The sequence below is a fragment of the Epinephelus lanceolatus genome, chromosome 21 (assembly GCF_041903045.1).
Source record: "Epinephelus lanceolatus isolate andai-2023 chromosome 21, ASM4190304v1, whole genome shotgun sequence".
Taxonomy (NCBI): domain Eukaryota; kingdom Metazoa; phylum Chordata; class Actinopteri; order Perciformes; family Serranidae; genus Epinephelus; species Epinephelus lanceolatus.
The window spans coordinates 35,254,773-35,267,500 of NC_135754.1; the positions used below are offsets into that span (position 1 = coordinate 35,254,773).

The 12,728-nt window shown below is 40.5% G+C and overlaps 1 protein-coding gene across 3 annotated transcripts in view; it reads right to left on the reverse strand.

Annotated features, from left to right (window-relative positions):
* ankfn1a (ankyrin repeat and fibronectin type III domain containing 1a) overlaps positions 1-12,728 on the reverse strand; it is a 167,460-nt gene that overhangs the window by 41,143 nt on the left and 113,589 nt on the right. For all 3 annotated transcript variants that reach the window (XM_033611087.2, XM_078163443.1, XM_078163442.1), the window contains 2 exons: positions 6,094-6,288; positions 3,958-4,071 (listed from right to left, as the gene is read on the reverse strand). In XM_033611087.2, coding sequence (XP_033466978.2) covers positions 3,958-4,071; positions 6,094-6,288 — 309 coding nt within the window. The remainder of the gene's footprint in view (positions 1-3,957; positions 4,072-6,093; positions 6,289-12,728) is intronic.

Below are 12,728 nucleotides of genomic sequence, written 5' to 3' on the forward strand. Positions count from 1 at the left end.
GTCGCCTGAGATTCTTCAAGTTGAGCAGGGTTTTCCTGTGAGTCAGTGTGCAGTGTAATTCTGTGGACATTTCAGTCCTCACAGGTAGCTGCAGAGTGAACACTCCTCACTTTCACCCTGCTCTCCGTGGTAAAATCATTACTAGGGCCGTAACGGTACATGTATTTGTGTCGAACCGTTTGGTACGCGACCTTCGGTTCGGCACGACCCTGTACCGAATTATTGGGCGCAGGATATTATTTTATTTTATTTAGTTTTATTTTAATTCCGTTTTTGCGAGCCGAACCATTTAAAATATCTAGTTCCCGGCGGACATAATTGAGTGACGGACCGAGTCCGACCGTAAATCTCCGCTTTCACTTTGTGCAGCGCATTCTCGTATTTTGACAACATGGCAAGTGAGCCTGACAAACCTGAAGACCCACCCGCAAACCTTAAGTCCTCCGTTCGGGAACACTTTGGTTTCAGGGTAAAATACAAAGATGGAAATAAACAAGTTGACAAGACAAAAGCAGTGTGCCAACACTGCAGAACAGCGGTCGGGTATGTACTTGGAAACACGTCTAACATGCTAACGCATCTAAAGCGACACCACCCGAGTTTGAACGTTAACCGACACGACTAGAAAAAGCAATCTGGTGCAAACTACGATATCGTCGTCGTTTAAAAAGAAAGAGCGTTTCCCTGACCATCGCGCTAAAGAAATAACCAACGCCACTGGAGCTGAGTAAAATTGTTTAGGCTGCACTTTAGATATAAGCATGTTTTGTTTACTGCACTTTAACAAAGTGGGAAAGCTAAGTAAGTTCCTAGTAAAACTGAATCTGAGCAGGCTTTAAAGCTGACCAGCTGCACTATACTTTTTATTTTAATTGAGTAAAACTGTTAAAGCAGAAATGTATATTTATATTTTTCATTCAAAAAATGTGTTAAAAAAACAGCAGGATTTTATTTTTCACTTTTATATTTCTATTTTCATTCAAACAATGTGAAAAAGACTTAACTGCTGTGGTGGTATGTTTTAATAAGGTTACCAATAAGTAAAAGATATTTAATAGTTGTCTATTTTTTTCATTACTGTACCGAAAAAAAAACAAACCTTGACTTGTGTACCGAAGTACGTACCGAACCGAGATTTTTGTGTACCGTTACACCCCTAATCATTACACTTCATTGAGTTGTATCGTCTTCTTGATTAAGACGTCAGCAACAGGCAGGCAGCAGCAGACTCAGACCCAGGGGGAGTCTGTATGAGACTGAGGAAGCTACCTGCAGGAAGAGGGGCTTTTCCCACTCAGGCTTCGACATAACGTTATCTTCTACCTTCTGCTTAGAAATGGTGACTTTACAGCAACTTAATACGAAACAGTCTCTAGCTTCTGTTTGATATCTAGTGTCGGCAAAAATGTTGTGCATATCCAATCTGACGTGAGGGTAGTTAGCACGCATTGGCTCGGACTTGGTTTGTTTAATATATGACAAGAATGTGGCAGTCATCCTGAAGGATGTGAGGAACTCCATTCAAGGATCCTGCAGCTCAATAAAAATGTTGCTTGATTGTCTGCATAAAAAAAAAGGGGGAACGTAAAGTCAAGTATTTGTAGTGGCTCACCTGCCACATATTAATGTGTGCTCACCTTTATTCTCTGATAACTCAAGATCCAGACGTTCAGGAGGCTTTCAGCGCCTCTTACTCTTAACGACTAACAGACCAGGTGATTAAAACTGGTAAAAACACTGAATGAAGCAGTTTTAGGTTACAAATCAGTGTTTTTCTGAAGCTGGTCATTGCAGAGGGGCTTCTAACTACAGTGGCCAACGCGATAAAGTAAAACTAGATCCAGTGTTGGGTTTGTCCAAAACACAGCAATCTCCGTAGACGAGGATCTGCTCCCTTTGTAGATATAAACAGCTCATTCTAAGGCAACAAACACACAACTGTTCTTATTTTCAGGTCATTATACACCACAGAAAACATTCTTATTTAATTATATTCCATTTCGGCCAATATATCCCCCTTAACACTACACACTGGACCCTCAAGATTCCATGAGGAAAAATGTTTTATTAGCCTACATAATAAACTTTGTAGAATTACTTTGGGACATCGGGAAATATGGAAAATGTACAATTCTCTGTTATATAATAAGTGTCTCTAACGTGTCTTTACCTTTCTATCATTCAACAGAAGATGTTAAATGTTGCAAGGTTCAAGGTTTAATGTCATTACACAACACAGGACTGCACAACGAAATGCAGCTGCAGCTCCCTCCTATATAAACATATATAAAAGTAGCAGCACTAATATACATATAGTAATTTATATGAAGACAGATAGTGTATTGCATGTACAGCACAACCGATCAAAGATTGTCAGAACCAGAGGTTTCCAAACTATTTTAAGAATCTTAAACCAAAGGAATTTTCTTTTGTCAGGCGCTCCCTTTCAGCTCCCTTACGACACACAACAGATGTTTATCTGCTGTAATATTTTACATGTCAATATTGTCATATAATACCATCTTCTGTTAGTTCAAGATGAAGTGATATACTCAGAATAAAAGACACTTGTGACTGCAGTTCACCTGGAAAACTGGCAAGCAGCAAAGCGTGTAGTGTTACCATGACAACTGGCAAAACTGCAGATATGACAGGATTTTTAATTTGTAGTTCTTATTTCTTATACGCAATGATATCTAATATTAACATACATGCATATATGATATACTATGGATTTATGGATGTCACTTTACACTTAATACTAGTGTTGTACTGGTACTGTACATACATGCTTATTTAAACTATATAGAGCATATATGTGGAGAGAGAGAGAGAGAGAGAGAGGCTGTTCTGCTGTTTTATAGACATATTTGTTTTCATGTACTGACAAGAATTATCTGTGTAGCTTAACTATAATATCATGATGTGATGTGATGAGTTACTGGTTTCCTTGTAAGGACAACGAGTACAAATTCTAGACAAAAATGTCTTTTTGAAGGCACCAATTAATTTTACAGTAACTTCAATTATTCGTACTAGAGTTGTTTGCAGGTTTTAGTTACTTAACTACAAACCGTGCACACACCACACATCACATCACATTTCTGCCTAATTTTCATGCAAATTTTATGATAACCAGCAGCATGTCTTGGGAACATGCTCCGCAGTACAGTGCTGGACATGATATAAAGCACTGGTACCGTCCTTTAAAATTTCAGTCTGTAAGTTTAGAGGGATTTAGTGACATCTAGTGGTGAGGGTTGCAGATTGCAAACGACTGAAACTACTCCCGGTTAAAATTCCTTCAGTGTTCAGGAGGTTGTTACTGGGAGCTGAATTATCCTCAGAGGTCTCTTCCTCTCCAGAACAAACAGACCAGGTGATTTAAACCAGTAAAACACTGAATAAAGACGTTTCACATTACAATTTTTTTTACTATGCTGCTCATTGCAGAGGGGCTGCTAACTATGGTGGCTAGCCAGAGTCTGGTTTGTCTGTTCTGGGCTACTGTAGATCTCTGTAGACAAGGACCTGCTCCCTCTGTAGATATAATCGACTCATACTCAGATAACGAAAACACAACGATTCTTATTTTCAGCTGATTTTACCCTAAAGAAAATACACTTATTGTAATATGTTACATTTCTGCCAGTATATCCTCGTACATCCTCACACTGGACCTTTGACTGCCAATGACTGCTTCAGTGAAATCTTTATGCACATGACATTAGAACTTGAAATGTTGTCTTGTTTATTTTACGTAATAAATAATGAAATGAGCAGCATCCACTGGTTTGAACACATGGTGCTACACAAAACCTTTTTCTGAACAAATTTAGAGTTCAACCAGGCACCATGTGATCAAAGAAAGAATCTGACCCAACATGAGCTTCACTCACTTCACTGTTTCAGAGTTTGTTGCGTACACTGTTCCTGTGGTCGTGTGTGCGTCTGTACCTCTGTATTTGGTCACCACGGTGGAGTTGAGACACTGCGGTTCCTGGAAGGTGACGGTCAGTGTGGTGCTACTGCTCACGCTCAGACGAACCATAGACGGGGCCTCTGGGGCACCTGAGCAGGGGCACAGAGAGGCGTCAACTTTAAAGAAATCCCAACGTCAAGCTTACGTTTATCAGTTATTCCAACTGTAAAATACAAACGTAAGAAACAAGTGTACAGATACATGAAGAAAACGTGATCAACTTTTCTTCATCTTGTCGGCTACAGTGATCTCTTCTACTGGTTTACAAAGTAGAGCAGGACTGATATTTGCTCAGCCAAAATCAGCTGATACTGGCCTATTACAGATAGATGCTTGGGATAATTTATGAAATACCAAATGAAGTTCAGTGTTTCAGAGCACTGATGTCATTTTAACAGTAAAGTTTATTATCAAACTCTAACATTTCCCTCCTCCATCGCATATCTCTGTCACAGGTGTTGCAAAAAACTGTGTTTTCGCATGTATAAATACGTAAATGTGTCTGTAATATCGGCTGGGCTCTGTTTCAAAGCTCCTCTCACCCATGCACTGAGAGAGAACAATGGGCTCCCGAGCACAGACATGTAAAAGGCTCCCAACTCTTCCATAGGAGTCACACCCCCAGACTCACAGAGACATCGTGTAGATGTTTTGCATCTTGTTTTGTATCTCATTTTGGTTCTTTGTAGTCGTTTCACGTCTCATTTCGTTTTGCTTCTCTATGCTACACCTCATTTTGAATCCAGATACACTTCTCTTTGTAGCGGTTTGACACCTCATTTTGCATCTTGTTTGTTTTCTTTTTGTCATCATCTATTGTCTCATTGTGCATGGTGATGCAGCTTTCGTCTTTGTATCTTGTTTGCTTTCTATTCGTCGGCCCCTCATCTTAAGCAAGGTGCTCCCACCTCCTTCAACTAAATCCTCCGTAGAGACAATGTCGACACTCTGCAGTACTTTTGGTTTCCAGTGTGTGAAAGTGTTCTCTACAGTTTGGTGATGATATATTCAGATAATCAGTGCTGTGTTAAAAGCTGTATGAAGCGGTTCTGTCTAATGTCTGATCAACAACATAACAAGTGGCTGCTGGAGCTTTTGGTTTATCTGATGTTCTCTGTAAATACATTTACAGTTTAACTGTCAGACAATTCAATCTTACTGGGTGAAAGACGACTTCAAAGTCAGAATACATTTCGTCTTGAGCAGGAGAGATGAACTGAAATTAAAATGCTTTAATCAAATCTAACAAATAAATGAACAAAGTGTAATAAGTGATAATCTAATAAACTACCAGGCAGCAGAGAGCACAGAGCTTCAGGGTTGTAATGAAGAACTCGTCTCATGTTTCCTTCATAAGGAGGGCAACATGAGATGGAGGAATTGGAGTTCATTACATTCACAGCCTGCAGAAATGAAACGACTGTTCGTGTCACAGAGACGATTCATGAACTCAGTCTGTGTCCAAATAAATCTGATCACTTGTGTCTGAAGCTGAATCTGAAGCTCAACGAGGAGATGCTGACATAATACAACAGAAAAGCGCCATCATGTTGTTTTTTAATTTATGACATAATTTCAATACTTTTATTAATTACTGTGGTGTATTGACTCATAACCTTTGAGCTTTGGTTGTCCAGATTTTAGGGATTTGAAGCTTTTGAAAATACATTGCAATAATCAAAAATACCAACAGATGCACTGGTGGACTGTTTCTATGGCAGAATTCAAAGGGTTAAGTTTAATTTTAAAGAACCTGTACTTGTGTATTTCCTTTTGATGCTACTTTGTGTGTCTACTGCAAAACTTTGAGACCTTTCTCTTCAGAGAGCACTTACGTAACACACTCTTCCTCTATAATAAAAACCTATTTCCTGTACCATTTATATTTCTTTCATTTCATGCAGCTTTAACCTTCTATTTTCTTGTGCGTCAGACGGGCTTTAAAATTACTGCCACTTGTTCTCGAAGGTTTCCCCTTGATCTGCTGATTTTGGACAAAAGACTCATCCTGAATAATTCAGATGACACATATTTAATGAATGGTTCTGCTGATTAGAGGTCAGCTGTAACTGAACTGATCCGAGAGAACAATCACACACACACACACTTACGTGCATGCTGGAAGCCCGTCTTCATGCGTTTGTACAGCTTGCTCCTCCACTCCCAGGCTCTCAGCTGTTTGTCCTTCTGGCAGGCTTCCAGAGACAGGCCGTCTCTCTGAGCCTGAGCTGCCAGGTCAGCCGCCCGCCGCTCAGCCTCCACCACCAGAGAGCTCAGGTGGGCCTCGCGACTCTCCACACTCACAACTACAACAGAAAAACACACAGAGTGCTGCAGTAAGAGCTGGTGCTCAGAGGAACAACGGTCAACGGTTCGATTATCCACCCTGCCAACCAAAACCTCACAAACAGAAAGGAGAGTCCCGCCAGCACTGCGGCAGGGTGGTCTGGCCTTTAAGCTGCCACAAGGTCGTAACAGTACCGTAGAAAGCTGACAAGGCGGGTGTGATGTTTTGCCGATGCGTTATGTATGCAACACACCACGGGAGATTTTAAAGCAGCTACTAGCAGTTAGCAGCTAACTCAAAGAAGGGCAGCCAAAAATGTCCACAAACTGGGAAAACACTGAGGTCCAGGAGCTCCTTACAATCCAAGCAGAGGATGAGATCAGCCGCCATATAAGTCAGACGGTAAATGACTGTTACTGACATGCCATTGCTGTTGTTTATAAAGAGCTGCTGACACGTATGTTATATGTCACATGTTGTTGTGGTACATGTCACGCCCGTCACGCCTTTTTTAGTTCCACACTGCTGGAGATGCTGTCAATAATCACACACTGGAGCAGCATGATGACTCCGCCGTCATTTGGTCCTGTGTGAAAAAGCAAAGGGGGCATGACGAAGGGATTTCGTAGCGGCTCTATAGCGCCATCTCTGTGTCAAAAGGGCTACTAGCAGTCCAGTACTACTGAAACTGGGGCAGTCTGACCTCCTGTGACAGGCTGACAAGATGCTGAAAAAGTCCAGCATTTGGAACAGTTTCAAAATCTGCGAAGATGACCAGATGAGCCAGATGAGCCAAAGGGAAGTGGCATGTCAGAAAACTGTAAGTAGCAGCTTATTTTCTTTTTCTAGCTCCTTCCAAAACGTAACTTCGTCTTTCATTATCACACAATTTTTTTAACTGAAGCTCCGATGCCCCAAAACTGGTGTTCGCAACAGCCCCGCCAGGTTTTTTTTTTCCTCTCTTTTTTTTTTTTAAAAACAAGCTGTATTTTGATGTTTTTTGTGCACTCTGGCACCTTATTTACATCCAAAGTACAAAAAAAATCTCCCAGTCTAAATCAATTCATTTTCATTCTGAATTTTAAAATGGTCGGTGGGCCACTCTGCAACCTACAGCTGGCCACATTAGGCCCACAGACCGTATGTTGATTATACTGTTCTAAAGGATTTTGGAGAGTAAACACAAAGTGCAATTAAAAACACCTAATTTTAAAATCTGTCAGCAACAGATCTACAGGCATTTTTCTTTCTTTCTTTTTGTTTTTTAAGGTGTTTCTTTTTTAACGAATATAAAATAATTATTTTATTACAATTGAACAAACCCGGCGACCAAGAGGAGCATGTGTGTCCTCTTTCACACTCGTGGGCTGGATGACGAGAGTCGTGTCCCTTGTTAATAACAAACACGAGTTTGTGGAGGAGTTGTAGGCTGCAGGTTCAGATATGTCAAGGCCAGCTGAGGCTCAGGCGCGGCCATCTTTTATAGCAGACACTTCAGCGTCCACGTGAGAGCCAGGACAAGAACACACCGAGGCCAAAAAGATGGAGACTGTCTCAGAGCATGTGACCATAAAAGGACCAACACTGGCTGTCCAACAGTGGGGAGTGAGGATGAAGAGAAGGTACGAAACACTGAGAAACACTGAAGAAGAAGAGGAGAGAAAACACCACGACTTAAACTTCTACTGCAGAGATTCACATTAAAGTCCCTTGAACATTTCCATCGGAGGGAAAAGGCTGTGAAATAAACATATATTGGAAGCAACGAACATTCAGTTGACATGCAACAGCTCCTCTGGACATTCCTGAGAGAGACAGAACGTTCCCAATCTGCAGCAGAGGTGGACATATCCTGACTTTGAGTGCGAAGTATAAGTTAACTTTATGTGTGTAATTGGTGGAGTGATCTTTTTAGGAGCCAAACAAACCTAAGCGTTATCTGATACGAAACATCACCAGTATGTATGTATGTATGTATGTATGTATGTTGTGTATCATGCTTTTGATGGACGCAGTATAAAGTGTGACCTTCATCAGGGAACACCTCCGTGTGAGTTCCTCCACGTTTATCACAGTGAGACTCTCAGTCGGCTGCCAGCTCGTCTCTCTCATGGAGCGTGACAGCAGCATAAACAAACCAACAGCAGCGCACAACAACACACTCATTCACACACACACATACACGAGATGCAGGTAAATGAAGACTTGGATGGAGATGTTCTTGAAGCCACACACACACACACACACACACACACACACACACACTCACACACCTCTTGGTGTGTGTGTGTGTGGCTTCAAGAACATCTCCATCCAAGTCTTCATTTACCTGCTGAATGCTTCGGTGTTTGCTTTTGTCTCAGAGCTGTTTGTTTAATTAGTCCGTGTAATGATGTGTCAGGTGTCCACTGCTGCACACACATAATTAGAGTGTGTAATCAGAGATGGATTAAATCTGATTCTGTACAGAGACACACACTGAACACAGTTAACTGTTTGTGATAAGTGACAGGATCGGAGCCAAGTCATGCTGCTGGCTACTTTATAAGACCACAGTTGAGTTTGTTTTCACAGGGAACAAAACCTCACAAAAAAAACACCATGAAACAATAAAGGAAGAATTTAATGTCTTAGATTCATTTTTTAATTTTCACTTTCTTAATTTTTATATATACATATTTAAGGAACATTTATGCAGGGGGCCTGTGAGCCAAGACTTCCATTACTGCGCTCTGCTTCTATAAAACAGCTGTGTTTGTGACAAAAAAAGAACTTGAAGTTGAATTTGAACCCTGTGTGTGTTCTGGACAGAACACGGCGTGCAATAGATTTAGAGTGAGCAGCAGTTTCAAGGTTTTTGTTCCTCACATACTCAAAATACCAACATCTCTCCATTGTGCAGAGAAATGATGATGTGCCTCCTGCAGGACTCTGAACTTCATTACCCACTGACAGACTGTGTGTTCACCAAAATAAAAGAAAATAAAAAAATCAAACAACAACATCTAAAATTAAATTCTGCCAATGAAAAAAGAAAAACTGCATGAAGCACATGAGCATGACAAATGACACGTTCATAAATAGATGGTCCTAAAGATCTAAAACAAAATCTTAATCTTCTGGATCTACAGATTTTTTTCCAGTAATCTGCTCGCTCTGTGTTTGGTCTTCATCAACTCCTGAGAGAAATATCTGTTTCTTTAAATGTTCCACGACGTTACCTGAGTCTGTCTGTCGGCTGCTGAGCAGGTAGAGTACAGTGTAATCCAGTGATCCATTGTCTCCAGTATTGATTAAAGTTGTTTTAAATCATTATTGAACACAACTACATGACTACTTGACTCAAAGATACAAGACACAAATAAATATAATACATCGTATTGATTAAATGTATTTTAATTGTGAACAGCTTCTATCTTTGGACACTTCTGGATCTTCACTAAGGTTTGAAATAAGTCAGTTTGAATAATATTTTGACCGACAAACAGATGGATAACAACATGACAGAAGCAAAAAGAGGTTTGGTGAACCGTGACACCTTCCAGCCTCCTGTTCCTGACTCTCCATCCGGCGGTTGCCGTTGGAAACGACACAGCCATATTATTAAGCTAGAGGTGTCATTTCCTGCTCGGCTCGGCCTGTCAGAGCCCTGTTAGCCGCTAACGGCTGCTAATTGAAAAGGCTGTAAACTAACAGGCTGCTGTGTCTGAGGAGGAGCCGCCTCACACAGGAGGACATTGTCTGAGCGAAGGGACGGGGAGGGGGCTAAATATAGAGCCAGCACTCCCCAGGGGCCCCAAGGGGCCTCATAAATTAACACACAGCCAACATAGGTGAGCTCAGGGACACGCATTTACACACACACACACACACACACATATATATATATATATATATATATATATATATACAGTTGTGCTCATAAGTTTACATACCCTGGCAGAATTTATGATTTTTTGGCCATTTTTCAAAGAATATGAATGATAACAAAAAAACTTTTCTTTCACTCATGGTTAGTGGTTGGGTGAAGCCATTTATTATCAAACAACTGTGTTTACTCTTTTTAAATCATAATGACAACAGAAACTACCCAAATGACCCTGATCAAAAGTTTACATACCCCACTTCTTAATACCGTGTATTGCCCCCTTTAACATCAATGACAGCTTGAAGTCTTTTGTGGTAGTTGTGGATGAGGCTCTTTATTTTCTCAGATGGTAAAGCTGCCCATTCTTCTTGGCAAAAAGCCTCCAGTTCCTGTAAATTCTTGGGCTGTCTTGCATGAACTGCACGTTTGAGATCTCCCCAGAGTGGCTCAATGATATTGAGGTCAGGAGACTGAGATGGCCCCTCCAGAACCTTCACTTTATTCTGCTGTAGCCAATGACAGGTCGACTTGGCCTTGTGTTTTGGATCGTTGTCATGTTGGAACGTCCAAATACGTCCCATGCGCAGCTTCCGGGCTGATGAGCGCAAATTTTCCTCCAGTATTTTCTGATAACATGCAGCATTCATCCTGCCATCAATTTTGACCAAGTTTCCTGTGCCTTTGTAGCTCACACATCCCCAAAACATCAGCGATCCACCTCCATGTTTCACAGTAGGAATGGTGTACCTTTCATCATAGGCCTTGTTGACTCCTCTCCAAATGTAACGTTTATGGTTATGGCCAAAAAGTTCAATTTTGGTCTCATCACTCCAAATGACTTTGTTCCAGAAGTTTTGAGGCTTGTCTCTGTGCTGTTTGGCATATTGTAAGCGGGATGCTTTGTGGCATTTGCGTAGTAATGGCTTTCTTCTGGCGACTCGACCATGCAGCCCATTTTTCTTCAAGTGCCTCCTTATTGTGCATCTTGAAACAGCCACACCTCTTTTTTCCAGAGAGTCCTGTATTTCAGCTGAAGTTATTTGTGGGTTTTTCTTTGCATCCCGAACAATTTTCCTGGCAGTTGTGGCTGAAATTTTTGTTGGTCTACCTGACTGTGGTTTGGTTTCAACAGAATTCCTCATTTTCCACTTCTTAATTAGAGTTTGAACACTGCTGATTGGCATTCTCAATTCCTTGGATATCTATTTATATCCCTTTCCTGTTTTATACAGTTCAATTACCTTTTCCCGCAGATCCTTTGACAGTTCTTTTGCTTTCCCCATGACTCAGAATCCAGAAACGTCAGTGCAGCACTGGATGAAAGATGCAAGGGTCTGTCAGGAGCCCAGAAACTCACTGACCTTTTATACACACACACTGATTACAAGCAAACAGATCACAGGTGAGGATCGTTACCTTTAGTAGCCATTCAAACCCATTTGTGTCAGCTTGTGTGCATGTTATCAGGCCAAAATCTCCAGGGTATGTAAACTTTTGATCAGGGTCATTTGGGTAGTTTCTGTTGTCATTATGATTTAAAAAGAGTAAACACAGTTGTTTGAAAATAAATGGCTTCACCCAACCACTAACCATGAGTGAAAAAAATGTTTTTCTCTTATCATTCATGTTCTCTGAAAAATGGCCAAAAAATCACAAATTCTGCCAGGGTATGTAAACTTATGAGCACAACTGTATATATATAAAAAGCAAAACAAAACAAAGAGGTTTTGCACCTAAAGACTATTTTCCAAATAAAATCAAATCTTGACTCTCCACATTAAAACAGGTTCAACAGTCAGAATCATCAGACAGATATGAACAGATGAAACATGATACGGTGGAAACTACGTTATATATGGTGATTATCATCCAGCAATTCTGTAGAATGTCTGAATAAATTATAAGTAACATGAATCTTCAAATGTTATTTCTGTGCATCAGTCTCAAAACAGATCACTGAAGTTATTACTTGTTTTTCTTAATGACAAACAACTTTGAGCACTGAAACACAAACTGTTTGAGCAGACATGCAGCTGGACTTTATGTCGTGAGAAAAGACTCAATCCAACATGTGATGTATCGTCCCTCCTTCGATATATTACTAAAGAAAATGCTCTCAAATATTAGTGAGAAAAAAAGACTTCAGTTAAAGTGAAACTGATTTTTGATAGTATTGATGATCATGGTCGTACTTCTTCTCTCAGTGTGGTTGATCTAATATGAAAATATAATTTATAAAGTTAATGTGGGTGAAGATTTTGTGTGTCATCACAGAGAACATGGGGTTGTATGAGATACTTCTATAGACGGCATATAACCTGTAGTAGACGTCAGTGAGCGAGCCCCCAGTTTGGAGAAGCAGACAGAGGCACTGACACAGAAGCTAAGCAATGTACTGTTGTGGACGGGGCAGAAGCAAAAAAAAAAAAAAAAGCTTTTTCAGTTAAAATGTATGATATATTTTCACCTTGCTGATGTCCAGAAGGAAACTGAAGCCATTATATCACTCTCCTAAAAGCCAGACTTCTCAGAGAAAAACGGTAATTTTATCTCACTGAACTCAGCTGTTTTACTTCTGCCGCTTCCATCTG